The sequence below is a fragment of the Eubalaena glacialis genome, chromosome X, assembly GCF_028564815.1.
Source record: "Eubalaena glacialis isolate mEubGla1 chromosome X, mEubGla1.1.hap2.+ XY, whole genome shotgun sequence".
Lineage (NCBI taxonomy): Eukaryota > Metazoa > Chordata > Mammalia > Artiodactyla > Balaenidae > Eubalaena > Eubalaena glacialis.
The window spans coordinates 123341718-123368268 of NC_083736.1; the positions used below are offsets into that span (position 1 = coordinate 123341718).

Consider the following 26551-nt stretch of genomic DNA (forward strand, 5'->3'; position numbering starts at 1 on the left):
TCTCTTGCCGGTTTGGAGAAGTCCTCAATCCCTCTGGGCCCATGGAAGCCTGAGAAAGTCCAGAATCCTAGGGGGCTGGGCTCCGCTTCTCTTCCCAAGGGGAGAGAGGAAGAAACTAGAGACCAGCCAAACTTTCTCTCGGTTCCAGAGAGTGAAAGTCACATCACTTGGATCCCAGCCCCACCACTGAGGCTTCAGACATTACTACTCTGTGTGTGGTTTCCGGGCAAACAATTGGCCGCCCACTTTAAGAGACAATATCGCTAAGTGCTTTTTTTTTAATGCAAAAAGAAAGAAATAAAAAAAAAGAACTACCTATTTTCCTCATTCCTGCAGGTGCCCAACCCGATTGACTTGTTGGAGTACATTTTCTGCATTCTTAATAGATAGCTAGCAGGAAATGCCTCGTTTAGGCTCTGCTAGAGGGGTAGAAAGTAGCAAGGGGAGGGCACAAAATCGCCAGGCCCTGCTCGGGCCAGCACTGAGCTGCTCTAAAACGGGCCAGGCGGCTCCGGCCATCAAAAGGTACGTTTGCCCGGCCATAGCATCCTCCTGTGTCTCCGCCGATGGTCGAGAACTAAGGTAAGAGAAGGTGGGGACTTTGGGGGAGGCAGGAGGGATGGGAATTCAACTGGGAAGGAATCGGGGCTGGGGGCGGGGTGGTGGTGGAGGGCATCACATGCTTTGTTCAGTGAGATACAGTCCGGTCCCTTTGGGGGTTTTGTTCCAAGTGATCACCTCTTTGACTCCCCATCCCACCGCCGGGGTGCTGGGTACCATTTCGCAGAAGGGTGGTGAGCACGTCAAGGTAGGCAGCCTGGTAGAAGTCAGGTCAAACCTTTCCTCTTGGATTCCATGTTAAAATATTTGTGCAGAAGACCGGGCAAGTATTTTGATGCCTACTTGGTGTCTTGATATTTTGTGCGTTGGGGAAACTGCAAGTTACAGTGGACTTTTGTAGTTCTGCTGTTCGAACGGCACAGCTGGCAAAGCTTGGCCAAGGCCGAGGGTTTTGTCAGCAAGAGACTTTCGCTACAAAGCCAGGCGTTGATACAGAAACATCTTGGCTAGGAAAGTCCCACCCTTTCTTCTGCCTCGTTGACCTCCCCTTAGTTCCAGCTTTGCGGCCCCCCTTCTCCTAAGTCAGACCCACCCCACCAATTCACTCCCGAATAAAGAAGAGAGCCCTCAAGGAGGCTTCGTGTGGGGATGAAAGAAGTAAACCAGATAACAGTTCTCAGAATTTGAATAGCCCGCAAATACAGATCCTCTCCCCTGAGGTCTGAGTACAGTCCGGAGAACTGCTTGTCAGCTGGATCCAGAGACGTAACCCAGGGCTCTCCTTTCGAGTATGTGTCATGTGTTTGGTGAGGAAAAGAGAGGGGCATGGCTAGGTCTTGGGGTTTATTCAGGATCAGCAGTTGTGTAAGGTCTGAGCCCCCCGGGTGAGGGGGCTGAGACGGTGCTCTGACCTGCTCTATCGCTACGGAGCTAGCCTGTGGTCTCTGACCACGGGGGCTGGGAGCGTGCTTCACCGCCTGATGTCCCAAGGGTCCGGCCGGCTCTTTTCGTGGCTTCAGGGAGACTTAGCAAAGAGAGGTGGCAGGCTGGGTCAAGCCTGAGCTAGAGAAGTGGCCACTGATGGGAGGGTAAGAGGGCAAAACCCACAAAGGCACCAAGCGTCCCTTGCGGTACAGGCTTCCAGAAGATGTGTGCGAGAGCGCACGGGCCGTCTGCCTGCATGCCCGACGGGGAGCCAGAGAGCTGGGTTAGGGTCCTGGCGCGAGTCCCGTGGAGGGGAACGGACGGTTAGCCCCACCAGGTAGTTAGAAAGGGATGGTGAGAAAAGGGCAGACACTGAAGTCAGGGAGACCTGAGTTCAAACCCCAGCTTTGCCACCACCGAGCTGCGTGGCCTGGGCCCTCGATTTCCCTTCTCTAAGCCTGAATTTGCTCATCTATAAAATGGGGACAAGAATACCTACTTTGAAGGTTGTAAAGATTGGAGAAAGTATATCTGTAGCTTCCGACACAGAGTAGGTCTTCTGTAAACTGCCGCTTTAGAAGAAGGGCTGCATCCACATTTATCATTACTTCGTCATTCATAACACTGTCGCTTTATTTATTTATTTGATTTGTTATTTTTTGGAAATATATTTGACGTATAACATTCTGTAGATTTAAGGTGTACAACATGCTAATGTGATAAATTTATATATTGTCATATGATTGCCATCGTAGCTATAATTAGCGCCTCTATCATGATGCATAATTATCCTTTCTGTCTAGTGGTTGAAATCATTAAGTTCTAGTCTCTTAGAAAGTTTGATGATTATAATACACTACTCATGGCATGTTTGTTTCCTTAAACAACATCGGTCCTGCCCCCCATCCCCGGGAACGACCATTTTATTCTTTATGTTTACAAGTTTGCCTCTTGAAAATTCCACATATAAGTGAGATCATACAGTACTTGTCTTTGACTTACCGCCTAACGTGCCCAAGGATTACACCTTTGCTTTATTTCTACAAGTCCAAGTATCTGACGATAATATGTGCTTTTTCACTGAGGAATAATTTGCCTTCAGTGAAATGCACAGATCTTAAGTGTACAGTTTGATGAGTTTTGACAAATGTCTACAAACACGTGTAACCTTCACCCTCTTCAGGATGTAAGACATTTCCAACACTCCTACAAGTTCCCTCTCACCCCTTTCCAAGCCCCACCCCACAGGCGACCGTTGTTCTGACTTTTATCACCATAGATTATTTGTGCCTGTTTCATGTAAGTGGAATCATACAATATGTGGTCTTTTGTGTCTGGCTTTTTTCACTCAGCTTAATGTTTTGGTGATTCATCCATGCTGTTGTGTGGATCGGTAGTCTGTGCCTTTTTATGGCTGACGAACATTCCATTGTATGAAGGTGTCACAGCTAGTTTATTTATTCTCCTGGTGATGGACATTTGTGTTGTTTCCACTTTTTGGCTATTATAAATAAAGCCACTGAGAACGTGTAAAAGTCTTTGTGCAGATATCTGTTTTCATTTCTCTTGGTTATATGTGCCTAGAAGTGGGATTGCTGGGTCATATGGTAAATGCGCGTTTAACTTCAGAAGAAACCGCCAGTTTTTCAAAGTGGTTGTTCCCACGTATTTTGAAATAAGGATACAGTGGATTCATTTTTCAGGTAGTACCTGTGATGCTTACTTAGCATGGTTGTCACCCGGGGGAAACAGATTGACGTCCTCAATCAGAGGCTTCTGGAGAACAGAATCCAGCTGTGACTGAGGCTAGGATTCCGAAAGGAGAACTTTTAAGTAAGGGTCCTCTGCTCACTGCCAGATTCCCTCCTAATGTTTCATCATAATCTGTTGGCACTTCTGGCAGGACCATAAAAGAACAGGCTGCAGAATTCACACACCCCAACCTCTTCATTTTACCCTAGAGGAATCTGAAGCCCATAGAGGCCCTGTGATTTCCCCCAAAGGCACACACCCAGCCAAGGGCAAGCCCAGGTCTCTGACCTCTAACTGGTGTGATTTCCTTGCACTGCGCTTTCACTGCACGAAATGGCATTTCATCACTCAGCCCATTGTTTACTTAGTGTTAGGTGCTAGAGATAAAGAAATGAATAAGAAATGGCCCCCATCCTCGAGGATCTCAGACTAGAGAGGGAGAAGAGCTATTAAACTCTAGTCATTTGCATTATATGCATCAGAATGAATAGATTCAAGGTGTCTTTAGCCAGAGCACAGGGCAAGTTGGATTGGATGGCCAGTGGTGACGAAGCACCCAGACTGGTTACTTCCCTGGTAAAGGAAGGCCACGGCCTGTCTCCAGTGCCCACTGTGTGCCGGTCCCCGCCTGGGTGCAAAAGGACAGCCTCTGCCCTCAAGGAGCTCACAGGTAGAATCCAATGATGGAGGCCAAGTTTAAGGCAATTTAGCCAACGGCTGTTGAGCATTTGCTCAATATTAAGCTAGACAGCAGGCACCGTCCTAGGCACAGAGGAAGCGTGGTGAACAGAGTGCTTTTCCCCAATGTCGCCACAAAATATTAGTGTGAAAAGTGTTCTCTGCATTTGCTTCAGAGTATATCTGTCTGGGAGTTCCCTGGTGGCCTAGTGGCTAGGATTCCAGGCTTTCACTGCAGTGGCCCGGGTTCAATCCTTGATTGGGGAACTGAGATCCTGCAAGCCATGCGGCGCAACCAAAAAAAAAAAAAAAATATGGGATTCAGAGTCAATTGGACCTGGATTTAAAGCTCTGACATTTTCTAAATGACTCTGAGCCGAGTATATCTGTCTGGAGGCCTCAGAACTGGTGTTGTTTGTAATTGCTAGTTTCTAAGATGGGGTGGGGGTGGGTGCAGGACCCCATCGAACACAGATTATGGCTTAAGGGGGGAGGGAGAATTTGATGTGTTTGATGCTCCTGCATGGAAGTCGCCAAGGTGGAAAGCAGTGCTTATTAGGGAACCTGAAATTGTCAGTACCCCCTGGATTGCTTAGCCAAGCTCTACTGGGGTACTCGTGCCCTTGTTCAGGGGGATCTACATGTGGTTTTTGGGGGAGGCAGGCACTTCCCCAGAAGGCAAGTTACTCCACTCTTTGGCGTCAGTGTCCCCTCCCTCCCCCTCCTCCCTCCCTCCCTCTTTCTTTCCTTCTTTCTTTCTTTCTTTCTCTTTCTTTCTCTTTCTTTCTTTCTTTTCTCTCTTTCTTCCTTCCTTCCTTCCTTCCTTCCTTTTATTTCTTTCTTCCTTTTCTTTCTTTCTTCCTTTCTTTCTTTCTCTTCCTTCCTTCCTTCCTTCCTTCCTCCCCCCCTCCCTCCCTCTCTCTCTTTCTTTTTCACTTCCTGATGCTCTTCTAATCATGCTCCCAGACAATCTTTTTCATTTGTAAGAGAGGATCGCTTCAGGACTTGGTAGAGCTCTGTCTTGTTTCCTGAACACTGCTCAGCAGCTGTGCAGCTCCCCAGGGCCCCAGTGGGAGAGCCTGAACCTTAGGAGCAAACTGCTCGCCCTCAAGGATGCTGCTTCTCCAAACTACAGCCAAGCCGCTTGGAAAAAGAGTACCAGTGACATGTTGCGTTTGCTCCGCAGCTCTCCCCTGTGTCACGATGGAAGAAGTGAGGAAGACCGCTGTCCAGATGCAGAGCCCTATCAAGACTGAGTGGAATTCCCGCTGTGTCCTTTTCACCTATTTCCAAGGGGACATTAGCAGCGTAGTGGACGAACACTTCTCCAGAGCTCTGGGCAATGTCAAGAGCCCCCAGGGACTCAGCCCTTCCAGCCAGAGCGGAGATGTGATCCTGAGGAATGGTGAGCATGTCGGGAGGGTGGGGCTGGAATTACCTATCGGGCTATCACGGAAAGACCAGTTCTGATAACCTCGATGCTCTTAGATGTGTGTATATTTGCTGAAGGCACGTCACACTGTCTAGTGAGAAGTCACACCTTTTTCTCAGAAGTTTCACATGAAAATGGACACTGTTTAGGGATTTCCCTGGTGGTCCAGTGCTTACGACTCTGTGCTTCCACTGCAGGGGACACGGGTTCCATCCCTGGTCGGGGAACTAAGATCCCCGCAAGCCGTGTGGCACGGCCAAAAAAAAAAAAAAGACACTTTAATCAAATTGATATACCTATTTCCTTATGTCCTCAATTGTGTTAAATGCTGAGCTCACTACTCAGTATACAATAAGAGTGCCACAACTGTTCATTATTAGCACCATTATCTGTACTATTATTATTATTATTACTACTACTTTTGTATGACAGGTCAGGAACACCAAAGGACTTGTGATAAGAGCATGCGTGTCCCCCGCATGTACACCCAGCCTCCTCTCAATAGTGGGTGCTCTGGGGAGCAGGGGCAGGGTCAGAGGGAGGCAAATGAACTGTCTGGCGGCATCCCTCTCCCCACCCTTAACAGCATCAGGGGTGTCTATTGCACAAGCTATTGGGTAATTTTTTTTAATAATAAGCATTCTTTCTTCTCAAAACACATTTCAAGACAGCTATGTCAAAAGGTGCCGCATTCACACGCGGAATGCCCTGCTCCCATTGGAGGATGGACCTGCCTCCAAGTGGGACCTCTGCTTTCAGACGCCAACACTCTGGCTGGCCAGACTCTTTCGGTCTGGACAGGGAGTGGGTGTATTAGCCAATATAGCTTTTCAGAATTTGCTTTTCTCCTAGAAATAACTTTTCCAGTCAGGTGACGTGATTTTCTCAGAGACTCTTGGGACTTCAGGAAACATGTGGAAGGGGGTGTAGCAGCAGCAGGTACTAAAGGAAACACTGGGCACCAGGGGCTGGGTGGAGAGCGGGGAGGTGTGCTATCTAACGGTGTGCTGAGTACTTTAGAGCACCAGCAGGAATGGCTGCTCTTGAGTCGTTTGGGGAATTGACATGTGGTAAGTGGGATTCAGAGGGTCTAACTGGCTCCTGGGAAGGGTCAAGACCCCAGGCTCTTCATGCCTAGACAAGTCTGCCCACTTTGGCTATCTGACTCTGGGTTAGTTCTGAACACTCTGGCTTGGATATATTACAATCCCTTCTTTGTCAGCACCAGCAATTCGTAGTCCCTCACTTCTTCTATACTGCTTGCCTTGTAAATCCAACCTGAGATAAAACCAACTCTTGGCTTAGTGTCATATTTCTTCGCTTCATTTTGCAACAAGACTCGTAACTGGTGTCCATGGCCTCTCCGTCCTCTTCCTCTCCTCTCCTGCTCTCTGGAATCCACTCCACTCTGTTTTTCATCCTCATCACTCCTTGAAACCACTCTTATCCGGGCTAGCCGGGGACCTCCACTTTCCAAAGCCAAACGGTCCTTCTGTTTGCTGCAGTCGATCGCTCTCTCCTCTTGCAAATACCTCCTTCACTTGGATCCCATAATGTCACACTCTTATGCTTTTCCTCCTGGCTTCCTGGTTACCCTCCTTCTCTGTCTCCTTTGCTGGATGTCCTCTCCTCTTCAACGCTTCAACTCCTAAACATTTGAGGACCCCAGAACTCCGATCTCAGACAATTTCTCTCTCTACACTCACTCCCTAGGGGATCTCTTCCAGTCTCTTGGTGTTAAATACCATCTATATAAATACCGTCTATGTGCTGATCAATCCCAAATGCGTGTCTCTAGCCCAGACTGGATTTCAGACCTATCTACACAGCTGTCTACTTGATACCTTCACTTCACATAGCTAATAGGAATCTCAAACCAAACAGGTCCCAAGCTGAACTCTTAGTCTCCCCGTCACCCTGCTCCGTCTGTAAGTGGCAGCTGCATCCTTCCAATTAATTGGAGTCATATTTAACTGCTCTCTTTATCTCATATCCCACATCCAATCCTTCGAACAATTCTGTAAGTTCTAACTTCAAAATATATCCGAACTCTGACCACGTCTCCTCACCTCCACTGCTCTCCCCTTGGTCTGAGAAACCATCTCCACACCCCCGCCCCGGAATTTTGCAGTAGCCTTCTCATCGGTCTCCCTGCTTCTGCCCTTGCCCCGCTTCAGTCTATACCATTAAACTGAAAGTCGTACCATATGACTTTTCTGTTTGAAATCCTCCAGTAGCTTCTCATCTCACTTGGAATCCAATCCAAGGTCTTTAATGGGGACCTCCCTAGCCTGGGCCCCTGTCATCTTTCTGATCTCATATCTTACCACTTCCCACCTCCCTCATTCCAGTGTAGCCTCCTTTCTCTTTGTAGAACGTGACAAGTACAGTCCTGCCTCAGGCCCTTTGCACGTCCTCTCCCCTCTTCCTGAAATGCTCTTTCCCCAGATAACTGCATGACTTCCCCTTTCTTCATTCAAGTCTCCATGGGAATGTCATCTTTTCAGACAGGCCTTCCCTGAACAATCTATTTCAAAAATAGAAGTCCCCACCCTGTCACTCTCTGTCTTACCCTGTTTTATTTCTCTTAGCATTTGTCACCATGTGGCATATTATATATTTATGTGTTTCTTAGCTCTTCCTACCCCTTAGACTCTGAATTCTGTGGCAGCAGGGACTCAATCTGTTAACTGATGTTTTGCAAGTACCCAGCCTAATGTCTGACACATGGAAGGTGCTCAATAAATATTTCGTGAATGAATGAAATTGTGATTTGTAGAGCTCTTTTTTTTTAATAAATTTATTTATTTATGGCTGCATCAGGTCTTCGTTGTGGTGCGCGGGCTTCTCATGGCGGTGGCTTCTCTTGTTGTGGAGCACGGGCTGTAGGTGCGTGGGCTTCAGTAGTTGTGGCACGCGGGCTCAGTAGTTGTGACTCACGGACTCTATAGCGCAGGCTCAATAGTTGTGGTGCACGGGCTTAGCTGCTCCGCAGCATGTGGGATCTTCCCGGACCAGGGCTCGAACCCGTGTCCCCTGCATTGGCAGGCGGATTCTCAACCACTGTGCCAGCAGGGAAGTCCCCTGAAATTGTGACTTGGATCACAAGGTGTTGATTCTGTCACTGATGGAGTCACTGTAGAGAGGGATTCCTTTGGTGTATGGCTTTAGAACCAGACAGCCTGAGGCGGGGCCTGCTTCGCCATTGATTAGCCATGTGATCTCAGGGCACAGCACTTCATCCTTCTGGGCCTCCGTTCCCTCATCTGTAAAACTGAGTATTATTGAACTAGAGAAGGAATCAATGAGATAACGCATGTCAAGGGGCACATAGTAAATGCCATGTAGGTGTTAGTTACTTTTGCGGTGGTGGTGTGAAGGCTTGACGCATGTTTTTGAATGGCTGCAGAGGGTACGAGGGCCCACCTTCAGAACATCAGGATCAAAGCAGCAGGCCCGTCCCGTCAGCCCCCACGTTGTCCAGGGGCTTCTGCTGGGTGGCTGCTGCCCTGTTTCTTATGCCTTCTGACTTCGCTCTGTATTCTGTGAAGCCCCTGCCCGCCAAGGGAACTTGGACATGGCCTTGTATCTTGCCCAAGCCAGCCTTCCCAGGCCAAACAGAGAGGCGGCTTTCTTCTCCACCTACCTTCTGGATTGTTGCATTTTCCATGTGAGAGTCTCACAGATCCCGGGACTGTGAAGATGTGTCTCCCTCGCAGCGCGTGGTAGGGGCTAGGCCGATGTTCGTTCGTCCGGCTGCTTGAACAAATGAAGGAGAAAGCCCGTCTTCCTCAAGGCCTCTCTTAACGCAGTTAGGAGTCAAGTTTCTCATAAGCTCTGCTGCCTCCGGGGAGGGTCCCCTGAAAGAAGGCGGGTCCCCAGTTGTTCTCACTGGAAGTGTTACATGAGATGCACGTAGCTTCGAAAATAGTGGGAAATCCATAAAGTGGTCCTTCATTACTGACCCTTAGCATCCTCTCAGCCTCTGCAGGCCAGCCCCAGGCTGCCTGGCCCTAGTGAGGCCCCAGCTAAGCCACACCGAGAACAGGCTTCCATTCATGGGCTCCCATGGCGGGCTCACCCACATTCTAAGGGTGCTCTGTCAGGCCAAATACGCAAAGCCCAAACACTGAGGCCCTTATGGCTAGGAAATGCCGTTGAATTTCCTGGCTGCTTTTCTCAAATCAAAGTTATGTTTTTATTTACTTAGGTATAATTTATACTGGCCCTACTTGTAGAAAAGAAAACACAAGCTGAAAGTATCTTTGAATTATCTCCCTTTAAAAAGAAGGACGTTGGGGATTTCAGAGTAGGTAACTCGAGAAGCTTCAGAAGTTACTATTTCTGGGGTCACGGTTCTGGTACGCTACCACCCTGTATTCTTCCTATCCCAGCCTCGAGCCCAGCCCTAGGCCTGGCAACATGCTCAAGGGCTGCTGAGAAGAAGGTATACGTACAACCTGAGCCCTCAGAGGCCTTTTATAGCCAGTCTCCTTCTCTTGCCCCCTCCAGAAGCCAGTCGGGGTGGGGAAGAAACGCTGGGTTTCTTCCTTCCTTCCTTCCTTCCTTCCTTTCTTTCTTTCTTTTTTATTTAAAAAAAAATTTTTTAATTGAAGTATAGTTGATTTACAATGTTGTATTAGTTTGAGGTGTACAGCAAAGTGATTCAGTTATACATATATATGGATCTATTCTTTTTCAGATTCTTTTCCCTTATAGATTCTTACAAGATATTGAATATAGTTCATAGAGTTCCCTGTGCTATACAGTGGGACCTTGTTGTTTATCTGTTTTATATATGGAAGTGTGTATCTGTTAATCCCAAACTCCTGATTTGTCCCTCCCTCCCCTTTCCCCTTTGGTAACCATAAGTTTGTTTTCTAAGTCTGTAAGTCTGTTTCCATTTTGTAAATAAGTTCATTTGTATCATTTTTTAGATTCTACATATAAGTGATATCATATGATATTTGTTTTTCTCTGTCTGACTTCACTTAGTATGATAATCTCTAGGTCCATCCATGTTGCTGCAAATGGCATTATTTCGTTCTTTTTTATGGCTGAGTAATATTCCATTTGTGTGTGTGTGTGTGTGTGTGTGTGTGTGTGTGTGTGTGTACCTCATCTTCTTTATCCACTCCTCTGTCGATGGACATTTAGGTTGCTTCCATGTCTTGGGTTTCTGTTTTAGTGTGAATATCTATGTGAGGTATAGTCATGCTAGTTGTTTATGGCCACTGTGAACCCTGATGACTTCGTGTCTTCCTTTCCAATGAGGGAGAGGACTCTGCACTAACTTAACAGGAAGCCACACTGGGTGCCGGGTGCTGTGCTGTAACTGCATTCACTTCAGTCCTTAAAATCCACTACAATTGATACGGGTCAAAGCTGGGCAAACAGAATCTATGGTGTTAGGAGACAGGAGAGGGATTACATTTGGAGGGGTTTAGTGATGGGAAAGGGGGCTGAGGGGGGCTTCTGGAGTGACCGTCATATTCTGTTCCTTGATCTGGGTGCTCATCACCCAGTTTGTGAAAAAATTTTCCCCCCAGCTGCACACTTATACTTGTGTGTTTTCCTACATGCGTGCTGTACTTCACAAAACCACTTTACAATGGGTATTAATAGCCTCACTTTACAGAGGAGGAAACTGCAGCCCAGAGAGGGTAAGTGATGGGATGGGTCACACAGCCCAGTGAGTGATAGAGAATGAAGCCCAGGTCAGTCAAACTCCAGAATCAGTCTCTTGACTATTCCACTATGTTGCCTTTGTAGACCCTGACAACACCCCAGCCAGAGAGTTAATGCCTATTAGGACTCTCACTAATAATGTTTATAATGACTAATATTTATTGAGCACTTCCTGTGTGCCAGACCCTTTGCTAGGGGCTGTCATGTGAATTATCTTACTGACTCTTCAGACCAACCTATTGGTTAATTCTCACCATGCCCATTTTCCTGGTAAGGAAACTGAGGCTCAGAGAGGCAAATGACTTGTCCAAGATTCCACAGCTAGTAAGGGGCAGCTGTTCACAACCAGATCATTTGATTCTAGATACTGAGCTCTTAGCTACTTTCAAAATACTAGTACACTTTCTATGTTTAATCTCCTATTTTCAGTTGGGAAAGGGAACCTGGATAATCAGCAAAAGACTAGGTAACCCAGGCAGGAGGCCGTGAAGGAGGGGGTGGGACTGAATAGGACCCACCCCCCCGAACTGGGTGCCCTGGAACAGGACTGTCCTCCATAAGCTGTCTCTCTGCCTCTGGTGTTATTTCAACCATCGGCTAATACAAAGAATATCCTCTTTGTTTCTGGGATGAATGAATCAGAGACAAGTGCCACCGGCCAAGATGGCAGAGAGGGGAGAGTCAGTGTGTGCACATCGGGCAGGTCAAAGTTGGGACCTTCGTGGGGCAGGATATGTGTGTGTGTTCAGAGGGATCTCGGCTTCAACTTCATCATAAAGCAGCATTTATATTAAAGGTGGAGACAGGGGAGAAAGAAGAAAGGAAGAAAAGATAGGTGGAAGGTAATCAGGCAATTATTTCACAGCTGTGACAGGTTCACTGAGTCAAGTGGGTTCATAAGTTTTTACTTAACTAAATTTTTCTAATCACAAAAATAATGTGTCAAGTTCTGAAACTTTAGAAAACACAGAGAAGCATTCAGGACACAAAACCACATGTGCATCTATGCGCACATACTAAGTTTTACAACCTAACATCATTTTGCACATCATGGCTTGTAACTTGGTTTTTTAACCGACAATAAGCCATATATATCTTTATTGCCATTACATGTTCTACTACAACATCATTTTATGGCTCAAGAGTATCCTTTTTATAGATGTACCAAATCTATTAAAATTTTCAGACATTTAGATTGTTGCCAGTCTTTCACTATATGTAAATATAACATTGAATATCCTTGTAGCTCAATTTTTGTAGGCATCATTGCTTATATTCTTAAAATAAATTGCTGTAAGTAGAATGACTGCATCAGAGTCCACTCAAATTTTAGGGTTTCGATAGCTACTGACAAATTGCTCCCAGAAATGTTATGCCCATCTGCCCCCCGTCCAGCCACGGGAGTGTGTGAAAGCGCAGGCTCGCTGCATTCTTGCAATTATGGGAGACAGAACCGGTGAATGAGGTATGAGGCTGAGAATCAGCCAGCTCTATACCTGCTAGCTATGTGTGGCCTTAGGCGAGTTAGTTTAACCACTACTTTCTCATCTGGGTTCCTGTGAAGCTCACGGGAGATGCATCCAGAATGCTAGACAAAGAGCCTGGCCCATAGTAAGTGCTCAATAAACAAAAGCTCTTCTAGATTTACAGTTGTTCCTGCCCACCTCTGATGGATTATTTCTGGGAATGTACACACCAAGCCAAGGCTTCTGAAATCTCTTATAGCCAATACCTACTCCATCCTCCACGTCAGCCCTGAAGCGCTGCGGCTGCCACTGCTTCCCAGGTTCCTTGGCTCTGTCCTTTCCTGCCCTCCCTTCTGTGGTGACTGAGGGCAAGGAGGCTCCTCAGGCCTCATGCATCACCGTTTTGCTTTTTCCTGGTTGATTCTGTGGAGTGTTGCAGACCAGGAGAGAAACCTGTGAATGTGAGCCTACACTGCATTTCTAAACCAAAATAATACTAATAGTAACCGCAGCGACAGCTCTCACTTCTTGAGTGCCTACTAGGTCCCGGGCACCATGCCAGATGCTTTACATGGATTGTCCCCTTCCATCTCACAACAGCCCCAAGAGGCTCCGAGACGGGAGGGGACATGCTCGGTGTCACACATATAGGAGGTGGCAGAGCTGGGATTGGACTCCCAGCCTGCCTGACCTCAAAGTCTGTGCTCTTAGACCCTCTGCGTGCTGCACTCCTCCACAGAGAAGGATTTAGTGGGGACTGTGTGTGTGCATGTATGTGTGTGTGTGTGCCAGCATGCCTGTGCACGTGTGAGGGCACACATGTGGGTGTGCCTTCATTACAGTAATGTTTAGTCGGGGCCCACTCTGTGCCAGGCACTGTGCAAGTTCCTGAGTATGTGATGGTGAACAAAAGAGAAGGGATCTCAGTCCTCTTAAAGCTTACTGGCTAGTGGGGAAGACCAATAGTGAGGGAAGGAAGGCAGGAGGGAATCACAGGTTAGGCTTATGCCATGGAGCGGTAAGCAGGGCATAGTCACAGAGAGTAGCAGGCTAACACCCTGGACATTGGCAGTTCAGGGAGAGCCTCTCTGAGGGGGTGACATTGAAGTTGGTGTGTCCAGAAACTAGTCTGGAACAGGGAGACGGGGCCACCATGCAAGGGTAGAGTGGAGGGAGTGTCCTCTGGGGTGGAAGCAAACTGATGCCTGGAGGTGCTTTCTAGAAGGTTCTGGGGTTCTCAGAAGTGTCTATGGGTGGCATGGGTGGTGCCTCTGGGTTTGCTTAGGACGCCAGAGAATAGCTCGCTATTTTCACCCTAAAAGGGCAGGGTGGGAAATGGAGACTTACGCTCTCTGAATAGGACCTGGTCTTAGGACCAGAGGCCTCAGGAATGCTAGAGGCATGGATGGGACTAAGAGGCTGGGGCTAGATGCTCAGAGTTGGAGTAGAGGGGATGGAAGCCTTTTGTATTCCCACTGAAAGAAAAATCCAGCCTGGGGGGGAGGGGGATGGGCAAAATAGGAGAAAGGGATTAAGAGGTACAAGCTACTAGGTACAAAATAAATAAGTTACAAGGATGTAATGTACAGCTCAGGGACTATAGTCAATATTTTATAGTAACTTTGTATGGAGTATAATCTCTAAAAATACACCTGAAACTAAAATAATATTGTAAGCCAATTATACTTTAAATTTTTTAAAAAAATAAATTTATTTATTTATTTATTTCTGGCTGCTTTGGGTCTTTGTTTCTGTGCGCGGGCTTTCTCTAGTTGTGGCGAGCGGGGGCTACTCTTTCATTGTGGTGCGCAGGCTTCTCATCGCGGTGGCTTCTCTTGTTGCGGAGCACGGGCTGTAGGCGTGCGGGCTTCAGTAGTTGTGGCACGCGGGCTCAGTAGTTGTGGCTCACGGGATTAGTTGCTCTGAGGCATGTGGGATCTTCCCGGACCAGGGCTTGAACCCGTGTCCCCTGCATTGGCAGGCGGATTCTTAACCACTGCACCACCAGGGAAGCCCTATACTTTAATTTTAAAAAAAAGACTAAAGCCACATCCACTTTAAGACATCACAAGATATGAGGTGGTTAACATTTCACAAACACTGCCTAGTATCACCTTGAAGGAAAAAAAAAAGAATGAGAAAAATCCAGCCTTCCCTAAGTGTCCCCAAAGAGTTCCTTGCCTGCTCTCCATTCATTAGTGTAGGTTGGGGTTTGAGAAGGCAGCAGAGTCTTCCCTGGGGCTCCCTCTCATCTCCCAAGTAACTAAGAGGGGGATCTTGGGTAAGGAAGTGTCACCAGGGCCACTTCTAGCAGTGGCAATCGGGAGCCACTCCAGCGGTCCCCAGGATAGATGGCCGTGGTTGCTGGAAGCTGTTTGCCCAAGCAGCCTGAGAAAGAGGCCCACCAAAATCTAGGGTCTCTGCTCCACGGGACACCGCACCCAAGCCTGCTCTGGCCAGGTGCTTTCCCCAGGCCACCCAAGGCCCACCATTGGGTTGCTGTGAATTCAGGATTGGGCCACATACTCCCAGCCAAACTGTGCTCCGGTGCACTCAGTGACCAAGTGTGACCTTGGCCAGAGGCACGCCACCCACTCCCCTTAACGTTTCACTCAGAGAATTCTGGAAGGGAAGCAGTTTTTAAAAATATTCAAAACGCGCTGGGGCCTTGCCTTCCACTTTTCAAGCGTTCAAAACCTAGGTCCTATGTATGAGATCTGTAAAGCCAGTTCAGATGGAAACTGCCCAGTTATCAGAGGCTACACATTGTTTCTCATTTGTGCTTAGGACATGCTGTACCCTCATTCAATATGAAGCACAAACAGTGATTCGCCTAAGTCAGCTTAATCACTCTGTTTGTGCTACACAGCGCCCTGAATTGCTACTAGCCCGCAGATATCAGTTTGCAAAAGTAACATCCCTCCCCAGGAACAAATCTTCATATGTTTCCTTGCCCTTGGCTTCATTAAAAGTAGCCACCCGTCACCCATCTCTCGTGAACGATGGGAAAAGTTGGGCAGAGTATCTGTGCCGTGTAGATTAGGGCTTGTTTTGCTGCGGTGGTGGATGGGACACTCCAGTATCACTGGGCAGACCTCTGAGACAAAATCCAGGCAAACTGAACATTCAGGAGCACTGCGAGAGGCGCAGGAGGAGGGGGAGGGGGCCAGACAGCCACGCCCACGCGCCCCCTTCATTATCTTGGATAGACGAGAACCTCCAGGCTTTAAGCACCATCTGCCAGAGTTCGCTCTCTCCCTCCTCCCCCCCTGCCTGAGTGGGTGTTGAGAATGGGGAAAACAACCGTCCATGTCATGAGCTGCCCGAGACTCTTCGAGAACTCTGATTCAGCAGCTGTTAGAGGCACAATTTGAATAGGGTCTCTGAGACCAAAGGAGACTCCATCCCCACTAGCTTGTCCACAAGAACTTTGCAAGAAGAAACTGAGTCACTGCTTGACCTTGAGCATTTTGCTTTCGCAGGAAGAGGTTCAAGCAACCACTTCCCTACCCATCACTGATCTCTCCAGCTCAGATCCCTACTTGGCTAATCTGCTTTGCTAACTTGGTCCAGTCTCTTAACATCCCCATGCCCCAGACCTCTCTTGAAAATGGGGTTTCAATCCCTAGAGTTGTGTGATGCAAGCAAGTGTTAAACCCTTTGTAAAGTTCTGTGGAGTCCTCCTATTCGGTGTATTCCAAACACCAGCTATAAAATAAAGCCAAACAACGGCAACAAACAAACACCAATCACCTTTAACCAAGTAATTCTAACCGAGCTGCCCAAGTACCACGTTTGTTAGTCATGTTACTGCCTTATGATGAGATACCTGCAGCCATTTAAAAAGCTGGTGTTGGCTCTATTCTTTGCTATGGGAGGATGTTTGCGATATTTTAATGATGCAAAAGTAACCTTAAAAACAATATGTGATGTGAAAACAATGCATACATGAATAGAAACAAATCTTAGAAAGAAGTACACCTAAAGGTAGACAACGGCAGTCTCTGGATACTATGCTTAGAGTGATTTTTTTTTTTTACCTTTTCTACATTTTTTTCACATTAAAAAATAGTATATATTAACCAGAAATAAATTAAGCTAATTCCATTTTGAAAACAATACATAAACCTGTCTTCTAAATCTTTCCTTCCCAGATAGTGACATGCCTCCAAATCAGTGGCGTTTCTCTTCTCAGTGGACAAAGCCACAGCCGGAAGTCTCTTTTGCAAATGGTGCCGCCAGCTGCAGCTTGAGTGGATCTGGTCCCGTGGCTATGGATCAGTATCCAGTGTCCCTGACCGGGAGCCCTTCCATTCAGCCTGGCGAGCTGAGGCATTTCTCCTCCCTCGCCAGCTCCAGCTTCCCAGAGCCTGGCTACCCTCATGCCTTTTCCACTGGGCACTTGGTTCCAGAGCCCCAGCCTGATGGGAAGTATGAGCCCCTCCTAAGTCTCCTCCAGCCGGAGAGATGCCAAACCCATCCTCAGGAATCTGCCTCGTGGGAGGATGGCTACTCTGCCCAGACGTCCGGAAGCATGGGATTGCTCTTCAACCTGCCTTCCGGCTCAGCCCACTGTAAGGAAATGCCTCCAAATACTTGGAGGATTGCCTCTGATCGGTTGTGGTTGAGAGTGAGTTGGCGTGAGATGAGATGTGAAGACTAATTGCTGCCGCTCCAGCTATGGGGCTTCTGAGGGACAGAATGTTTTGCTTAAGTTCCATCTGTCTTCACTAAGCTGCGTCGATAGTCACCGTTTAACGACTAAAGGGTTGCATAGATAGCCAGCCAGATGCACTTGGCTCAGAGTATTCACCCTGGTCTGCTGACTTGGACTTACCCTAGAAAAATGGGCTGCTGCCTAAAATCTTAAGGTCCTGCATGCACCTCACTGTGAACTGCCAAATAATCCATTTGTAAGACAGAACTCGGGGATATACCTACAGGCTCAAAACTCTATCCTCCAAACAGGTTGGCAACTTGCAATAATGCCAGACTCCTAGGCAAGAACAAGGGCCATCTATACCACCTATCTGCTCCACACATTAAAATTCAAAGTGACTGTGGAGGCAGGCCCCTTGCTGCCTGGCGAGCGTCACGGTGCCTGACTGTCTGGGGCTTCTGCTCCCAGACCCACACCCCTCCACAAACGAAAGCATCCTTAAGGCTCATTCGCTATTTCATTTACTCACTCACCCAACAGATATTTAATCCTCTGGCTTTCGGTACCCTGGAGGAATTTTCTTTTACAGCTCCCTGGTCCATACGTATCTGGTTCTAGTGTTCCATGCCTGAAAGAAATTGCTAGAAGCTGCTTTTACTTCCGAACTAAGTATATATATTACACAAAGGGCCTGTTCAGCCTAGTCCTACCTAAGTCAGGTGCTGTGTTCCATCCTAATGTCGAAAACCAATTTCCCATTAAAATACCACTCCATCATTCCCAGAGTTTGATTAGGAATGTACCTAAAGAGTAAATCATAAAAATGTCATGCTTGGGAAACCTATGAGAATTCCCACCCTAGTACTCTTTTTCAAAAATCTGCTCCTGCTAGATTCAGAGGGACAGATGAGGCCAACTGTGTATATATGCTTGTGCACACACACAGCAGAGCCCTGTCTCAACAGATGGTTAGAACACAGATGGCTCAAATCATCACCTCCCAAACATAACAAGCCCGTGCAGTTCAAATCCAATTCACCAAAGATTTAGTGAGCATCTACTATATGCCAGGCACATCATGGCAAAGCCACCATGCAGGCATTATCCAATTCCCGAAAGTTCTAGACACATTCTCAAACAAATGTTGATCGCTAAAGTCTCGACTGCTACCGACTCTTCAGACTCTCCTACTAATGCAGATATCTGTCGGATTAATTGGTGACCGATGGTCCAGGGTCTGTTGAGGAAGTCAGTGACCCTTGATCAGAAACATTGCCTGTAAGATGGGAACAAAACCCAAAGGGCCTTCAAAACAGAAGCTTCTCTGTTTTTGTAGCAACTGATAAAATGTCAGGTGTCTATAAATTGAGGACCAGGAGATTTGGGGTCCCTGGGGGGCTACTGGGCACTTGCTAACCCAGTCCCCGATTTCATTCCCAATCATGTTTTCTTCTTTCCTAGTGAAGAAAATCTATTTCCCCCCTGATGGTGGACCTGCCAGTGCCAGCCTTGCAGTTGAAAGTAAGTATCTGCTTCTGCCTTTGATAGCATGTCTCTGTATCCTGAGAACAAACCCGTAGCAGAAAAACCAGGATCTCCAGCAATTGAAATGACCCCCATTTCTATTTAGTATTTTCATCCCTAGAATAGGTTTCATTTTGGTCTCAAAGAGCCCGTGCACTTGGTATCTTGTAAACCGTTTTGCCCATTTTCTAATTTGGCTATAAAAGCAACTCCATTGAGTTCTTTGAGCTGGATTTAAGTGAGATAACCAAGGTGACGCAGGAAAATGAACAAATTCATGAGGGTTAGCCTGCTCTTTCCCAGATGTTCAGTTTTCAGCCTAGAACATAGGGCCACCCCGGGACTCTGCAGTCAGACAAAATGCCACCTGATACCAAAGGCTAGGACTCTGGGCCCACGCTCAATTTGAAAGTGATGTCAGTAAGAACTGCCAAATGAGGACAATCTCGGGGGTTGACATGAGGATTTTCATGGCCTGGTGTCGAATCCAGCTTCATTACTTACTAGCTTTAGGAACTTAGCCACGTTTCTTCACATGTCCATACCTCAGTGGCTTCGTTTATAAAATGAGGATTAAAATAATGCCCACCTCATCAAGTTTCTGTGAGGATTAATTGAAATAATATATGTAAATGCTTAGAATTTATATTCTAATGGAAATTAGCTCCAGTGAGCCCGGCACAACATAAGGCAGCAAAAAGTGCCTTTTGGGAGGGCATCCTGTGTGCCTTCAGCTGTTCTCGGGCTGTGTGTTTGAGAGGCCTCAAGGGAAGAGCTGCCACCACGGCCCCAGATCTCAGGCACTTCACAGTTTGGTGTGGAGTGGGGGTGAGCACGATATATAGGCCTCCCTAGAATGGGCCGAAGCTTTGAGGGGTGAACCGCCCCACCCTTAGCACCTGCGGCAGTGCCTGGCGCAGAGGTCAGTACATATGTGTCAAGTGAATGAGTGCACAGATGCTGGAAACAATAAAAGAACATCGAAAAAGGAAATGGTAAAAATCTATCTGCCAATAGAGTACAAATTAATTTTGTTTGACGCCATTTTGTAAAACAGAAACAAACAAACAAGCCGCAAATCACCCTCAGGGAGGAATTGGCGGTGCCCAAGTGAGGAGGTAGATTTAAGGTAGCACGGCTTTGTCAGGCTTCATGGAAGTCTCTGCCTGAGGGGATGAGCTCTGCTGGCCTTCTAATGAGTGATATCAGGGTTATCAAGTCTCCTAAGTACTTGTTAAGAGTTTATACATTTAAAAATTGTAAGCCTTAGAATTACTAAAAACTTGATGATTTCAGTTGTTCATAGGCCCAAATTAACAGCAACACCACCTGTGGGTGACGGCTGTGAGCCAGATCCCACACACTGCATCCCGCTCAGTCCCCACAACGACCTTGTGATACGTGTATGAGGGCATCCTAGGTGCCTTATACAAGAGGTATCCAGTAAATAAGGATTGACTGACTGAATGAAGGAATGAATATGCCCATTTTATAGATGAGGGGACTGAGTCTCAAACAGGTGAAAGGACTCGTCTTAAGATCACACAGCAGCAAGCAGCAGAGGTATTATCTCTCTGCTCTTGCAGTGTCCTACAATCATCAACATCGAAAATTACACTAAACATAAATCATCAAAACAATTCCAACTTAAATCAAGTGTACAACAGTGAAGGTTAGCAACTGGTACGGTTGTTTCACTGTATATGGGTTCACTGTCCATCTGTGGCCAGGACACTATCCTGGAATAAGAGGAGTGGGTGCAGAAGGCTTGGAAAGCATGCAAAGGAGCAGTATTACCTTGAGAAAGGGCCAAGGGGATGAGCCTTCCATGCAGAGAGTAGCTGACAGGAGGTGGGGAATGGGTACCTGGCTATGCCAATAGCCCCCATCCCCATTGGCTAGTCTGCAGCTGTGGCTTTGGGCAGAGGAGGCAGCAGGGCGTGGGGACTGGGAAGGGGGTGACTTCCTAGGTGGATAAAAGGACCAGGAAACCCCTTCAAAGCCCATGCTCTTAAGAGAGCACACTGCCAGTTTCCCCATCTTGCCTGATGCTGAGAACCACAGGGGAGCTCGTGAAATGCCCAGATTCTGTGCCATCACTTCCTGGTTGGTAGCTTTGGCGTGGGACTCGGTCGCCTCTTTATATGTTTGATTCTTCATATATTTTATATTAACCTGATTTTGGGGGAGGCTTGGTTTTTTGGGGTTTTTTTTGGTTTTTGTTTTTGCCCGCGCGGCTTGTGGGATCTTAGTTCCCCGACCAGGGATTAAACCCAGGCCCTGGCAGTGAAAGCGCTGAGCCCTAACCACTGGACCACCAGGGAATTCCCATATATTAACCTGATTTTGAAGTGAGCTGGATGAATCTTTCAGGAAGGATTTTGGTAGTTCTGAAAGATTTCCTCTGTGAGATCCCAGATAAATATTTGTCAAAGGAAGGAAGGCCGAGTCCCCTCCTTCCCCTCCAATATGGCCTAGTCCCCTCATGCAGGTGTCCCACACCCGTGAGGCAGAGACCTTGTGGAGAGAAGAGCGATCTGCTGGAAGGGTAGTTAGTTGGAGAGACCTTTCTGGAGGGGACTCCCCAAAACTGTGGTGCCGAAAGTTTTAGTGAATTTGATTTTTTTTAATCTGTAGAAATAGACACTGATTCATTGTACATTTCTTCAGTTTTTACAGGTAATAATAATATTGACATTGCTATTTGCCAGACACGGTGCTCTTTTATTTACGTATATAAATCTAATAGTGTATAAAACTGTCTTGGTCCCTGCTCTCCAGAGAGTTAATAGTCTAGTGGGGAAGGTAGACTCCACCAAAAAAAAAATAAAGAAGACAAAACAAAATATTTGCAAGTTATGGTAAGTATGAAGGAAGCATACCAAGTGTTGAAATAGAGAAAGATGGAGGCCAGCTTTGGATAAAGTGGTCAAGGGAGGCTTCTGTGTGGAAGTGGTGTGCAAGCAGGGACCCGAATGAAGTGAGGGGTGAAGTGAGCTTTAGGAAGAGCTGGGGTGGAGATGGAGGGAGCTGCCCTGCCCAGGCCCGGAAGTGAGTGAGGAATGGGCCAGAGCGCAGCCTGGAGAGGTCGACTGGGGCCAGGTGACACAGGGCCTTCTGGGTCATGGTGGGAGGTTGGATTTTCTCTTCTAAGTGACTCAGTGAGCCATGGAAGGGTTTGAAGTGTGAGCCAATTTGCATTTATTTATTTATTTATTTATTTATTTTAAGTATTTTTTAAAAATTTATTTATTTTATTCATTTATTTTTGGCTGCGTTGGGTCTTCATTGCTGTGCGCGGGCTTTCTCTAGTTGCGGCGAGCGGGGGCTACTCTTCCTTGCGGTGCGCGGGCTTCTCATTGCGGTGGCTTCTCTTGTTGCGGAGCAGAGGCTCTAGGTGCACGGGCTTCAGTAGTTGTGGCTTGTGGGCTAGTTGGTCCGAGGCATGTGGGATCTTTCAGGACCAGGGCTCGAACCTGTGTCCCCTGCATTGGCAGGCGGATTCTTAACCACTGCGCCACCAGGGAAGCCCCCAATTTGCACTTAATAAGGTCACAGAAGCCTGCTGTGGAGAGTATTGACTGGAGAAAGGGATGGGAACAAAGAGACCAGTTAGGAGGCCAGAAGCATAGGATGGTAGCCTGGATCAGATGGCAGCAGTGGAGGCCAAATGAAGTTAATGTATTTGAGATCTATTTGGGGGGTTTAGCTCTTCGGTTTCCTGCTTGAGCAGCTGGGTGGATACTGGTACATGTATGGAAATGAGGAAGATTGTAGGAGAACAAAACTCTGACCACGTTCAGTCTGGGTGCCTACAAGACATGCAAGCGGATATCCCTCTTCAACAGTTGTGTATGTAAGTGTGGAGTTCAAGAGGGGAGTCTGGATAAACTTTTGAGATTGTTCAGTATAAAATGACATTGAAAGCCATTGAATGATCACCCAGGCAGAGAAGAGAGAAGGGCAGAGGACAGAGTCTCAGAGTGTGCCAATATTTACAAGTTGAGGACGTGAGGACCCAGCAGATGATGCTGAGAAGGAGTGGTCCCTGGGTGGGAGGAGAGCCAGGAGCGTGTGGTGTTACAGAAACGCAGAGAGGAGAAAGTTTCCAGAGAGCATGATCAACTGTGTCAAAGGCTTCCGAGAGATCAAATAAGAGAAGACCAGAGAAATTGCTATTGGATGTGGCACCAAAGATTTTGATAACCTAGTTAAGAGCAGTTTTCGTTATAGCGTGTGGACGGAAGCCAGGTCGGGTGGGTTGAAGAGGGAACGGGAGATGAGAAAGTGGAGACACTAAATGCCAGTAGCTTCTCGGAGAGCTTAGCATTGAGGGGGGTGAACAGAAATAAGGTGGTAGCTATGGAGACTAGTGGAGTGGAGTGGGTCTTTTTTTTAAAAGAAGGCAAATATTAGAGCCTATACAAAGATGAAGAGATGGAGGACAGAGGAGGATGAGGATAAATTCATGGTTGAAGTCACTGAGAAGTTTTGAAAGGGACGTGTGGAAGTACTGACATTTGCTAAGAGGAGGGGACCTTCTGCCATTGAAAGCAGACAAAAGGAGAATAAGGACACAGATGCAAGTAGATTTGCAGGCTTGTTTGTGGGGAGTCTGAAATGTACTAATTAAATGATTTCTCTCTTCTCAATCAACTATGAAGGCTGAGATCACGAGTTTAAGTGGAAACAGGCTCGGGTGATTTTTGCCAGTGCTATTGGGTTAGTGTAATGCAGAGAAGGCAAACGGTGAGGCTCATCCAGGGTTGAGATTTTGACGAGTGAGTGCGATGGGTGGAGAAAGAGGAAAAGGAGTTGAGGGTATTTGCAAGCGAGTGATTGTAACAAGGGACCATGGCGTGTAAGCTGCTCAAAGAAGGAAATGGAGGCAGATGGAAGGTGCCGGGTAGTGGAGGTTGATGGATTGGAGGATGAGGTTATATAAAATGCGGTGATAAGACTACGTAAGCCAATGACATTGAGACATGGTGGTTGGAGAGCGGATGTTCAAAATTGAGATGGCAAGGATGCCACCTGTGTAGGCCATGACGAGGTCTAGCGTGGGACCATGGCAAATGGCTGGCTGAAGTGGCATGAACTAAAGGTCATTAGAAGGTGAGGAGAATGACAAGAACCATGGAAGTGAGGCAAAATAAGAACCAATAGCTCCCTACACCGCGGGTGCTGTTTTTATCCTCATTCACAGATGGGAACATGGAGCTTTAGGGAGGTTAAGTAACTTGCCCAAAGTCAAGGTAAGTGCCAGAGTCAGTTTTCTCTGTCCTTGGTCTTACCCACTAAGCTAAGCTGCAGCGTGACCCCACAATAATTCTACTCCCTATAAAGGCACTGCCTCTTTAACAAAATAAGAGCTAGTATTTATTGAACATATCTGTGCCACACACTGTTCTAAGGGCTTTACATGTGTTTAACTCATGTAGGAGGTAGGTATCATTAGTATTCCCATTTACCAGATGAGGAAAGTGGGGCCAAGATAGGCTAGGTAACTTGCCCAAGGTCACACAGCTAGGAGTGGTGAGGTCGGTCCGGATTCAAACCTGGGCTCCTTGGACCCCAAGCTGGCTTCTTCCTCATCATGCTTATCCTATTTTTCAGAAAGCCAGTCTCCAGAGAGAAGAAAAGATCTGTTCTTTTACTGAACTCCGGTTTAAAGAAGAGAATTCCTTTTTCCAAACCTGCTTATGGTTTTCTACTGGGAATCCAGAGGGTCTAGAGACATCGCCGTCCTTATCTCTTTCTGCCATAAAAGAGCACTGAGTCCAAAGCAAGTTTCTGTTCTCCCTGAAATTCTATACTTTTCCTTGGCACCTATGCCCCACGTTAGGTTTTTTTTTTTTTACTTTTTAAGCATATAAGATGGTTAAAAGAGATGTTCAGTGGTGGGGAGCATAGAGGCTCACACCCCCTGCACCCACTGCCCTCCTACTTAGAAATCAGCCGCCTTACCCTCCATCAGCTGGGTCTTCTACATCAAGACTGACGGCATGGTACCCGATGGGGTTGTCCCACTCTTCCAACTGAATAGAGGTTCCAGGAACAGCCTGACACTTTCTAGCCTTAACCAGACTATTTCCATCTTCCCTCTTGCCTCTACAAAAAGCAAAATGGAAATGGGGTGGGCAAGACCCACTGAGAGTGGCTGGAGTCTGAAAGGAAGCTGAAAAGGTCTCAGGCTGGGCCTGATGAATGAGATAGTCACTCGGAAAATTTGATCCCTCAGTTCTAAAAAAGTGATTCCAAATAGAATGGCTGAGCAATCTGAGAAGTAACTTGTAAGTAGTTAGTAAGCAAACCACCCCATCCCAAGCGGGGCCTAGAGGAAGCTCTGTATCCAGAACATTTCTTGGATGAGTTCCATGACTTCCTGGCTGCCTTCCCTCTGAGGAGGAGGACCCTGGCAGCCCACAGGTGCTCATCTGCACCTGACAGCCATCTGCAGGGGCCCGCCTGGCTGCCATGAACACGGAACCTTTCCTGTAGCTCTTCCACTGTTAGTGACATCGGGAAAATAGTAACTTTCTTTTCAGCACAGAACCGTTGGGGCCACCAGTGTGGATGTCCACGTGGGTCCAAGACTTGGTAGCAGGACTTCCCTGCAGATTGTTCCAGATGAAATGACAAATTTCTCCGAACTCCTTCATCTCTCCTTCATCTCTCCAATCTGATAGACAGCTCACGATCCGGTGTGAGCTCGGTACTTAGCCCTCCAAACTCCTTCATCTCTCCTTCATCTCTCCGATCTGATAGACAGCTCACGGTCCAGTGTGAGCTCGGTACGTAGCCCTGACAACCCTGGAGGCCCCTGCCATCAGCGTTCCCCACACACACCCCACTTGCTCCCGTGTAACAGCTCAAAGGGTGAATAAGCAAATGACATTTTTGGATTATGCTATTCTTAATTCTAAATTCTTTCACATCCATGATCTCATGCAAACTTCTCAGCAACCCTAGGATTGACATGATTATCTTCACTTAATACATGTGGATACTGAGGCTTAGAGTTGGCCAATGACCTGCCCAAGGTCACACAGCCAGCGCTGGAACCCAGGTCTGATCTCAGGGCTCTTTTCTCTCCACCATGATATTTATCAAAGGTTACCATCAGGGTGGCTCTTAGATATTTTGTTCTCCCATCTGCTATGTAAATAAAGACCACAGCTCTTGCATGAGTGAATTGGTAACTTTGGCAGTAATACAGTAATTATCTTGTCTCAAGCAGTTTTTCCAGTGTGTTACATAGGTTTCCGAGATTTACTAAGAGAAAAAAAAACTTAACCAGTACATTTTCTCTCAAAGTTATTTGCCTTCAAAAGCCGTGTTCTATTTTAGGTGATGGTTGGGAAAATTCAGGGTGGAGGCTGATTCTAGCACTTAAACAAGTGTGTGTTTATCTTGGCTCGCTGTAGAAAGATTCGTCTGTTAGAAGATAACATGCCCATCAGAACTGAACTCAATATGCTATTTAGGGAAAAGAAAAATGATTCCAAGAGGGCTGGCGTTTTGTGTAGCCTGGGTAATCTGATAATATTTCCCTGCAAATCCCTCAGCCTGGAAGCTCTTTCTTGAATAAAGTTGAAAGCAGTAATCAATTTTCCCACGTTAATAAAGAGGGAAGAAAAGGTCTCCTGCCTCTGAAAGACCCCTGCTCCTCTGAGACAAGTAAATCCCTCCCCAGATCATCTCCTACTTAATCCTAGACTTTGGTTTCTGTCTTTCTAGATCCATCCTTTGTGACTTTCCCACCTCACTTCCAAAAATGTAACTTGAACAGCATTTCTTTGGCTCACTTTGGCATTTTACTCTTGCTAATTACACACACACACACACACACACACAAACAAACCA

At 47.0% G+C, this 26551-nt stretch overlaps 1 protein-coding gene across 1 annotated transcript; it reads left to right on the forward strand.

Annotated features, from left to right (window-relative positions):
* The first annotated feature begins 436 nt into the window (after nucleotides 1-436).
* VGLL1 (vestigial like family member 1) lies at nucleotides 437-25886 on the forward strand. Its single transcript, XM_061178820.1, has 5 exons — nucleotides 437-582; nucleotides 5102-5320; nucleotides 16656-17075; nucleotides 18623-18682; nucleotides 24302-25886. The coding sequence occupies exons 2-5, from the start codon at nucleotides 5119-5121 to the stop codon at nucleotides 24343-24345; spliced, it is 726 nt and encodes a 241-aa protein (XP_061034803.1). The 5' UTR covers nucleotides 437-582; nucleotides 5102-5118; the 3' UTR covers nucleotides 24346-25886.
* The last annotated feature ends 665 nt before the right edge of the window (nucleotides 25887-26551 follow it).

Coding starts and splice junctions, on each gene's coding strand:
- VGLL1 (XM_061178820.1), top strand. CDS start 5,119: ATGGAAGAAGTGAGGAAGACCGCTGTCCAGATGCAGAGCCCTATCAAG. Junction 17,076..18,622: donor GCCTTCCGGCTCAGCCCACT/GTAAGGAAATGC, acceptor CTTCTTTCCTAG/TGAAGAAAATCTATTTCCCC. Junction 18,683..24,301: donor TGCCAGCCTTGCAGTTGAAA/GTAAGTATCTGC, acceptor CCTATTTTTCAG/AAAGCCAGTCTCCAGAGAGA.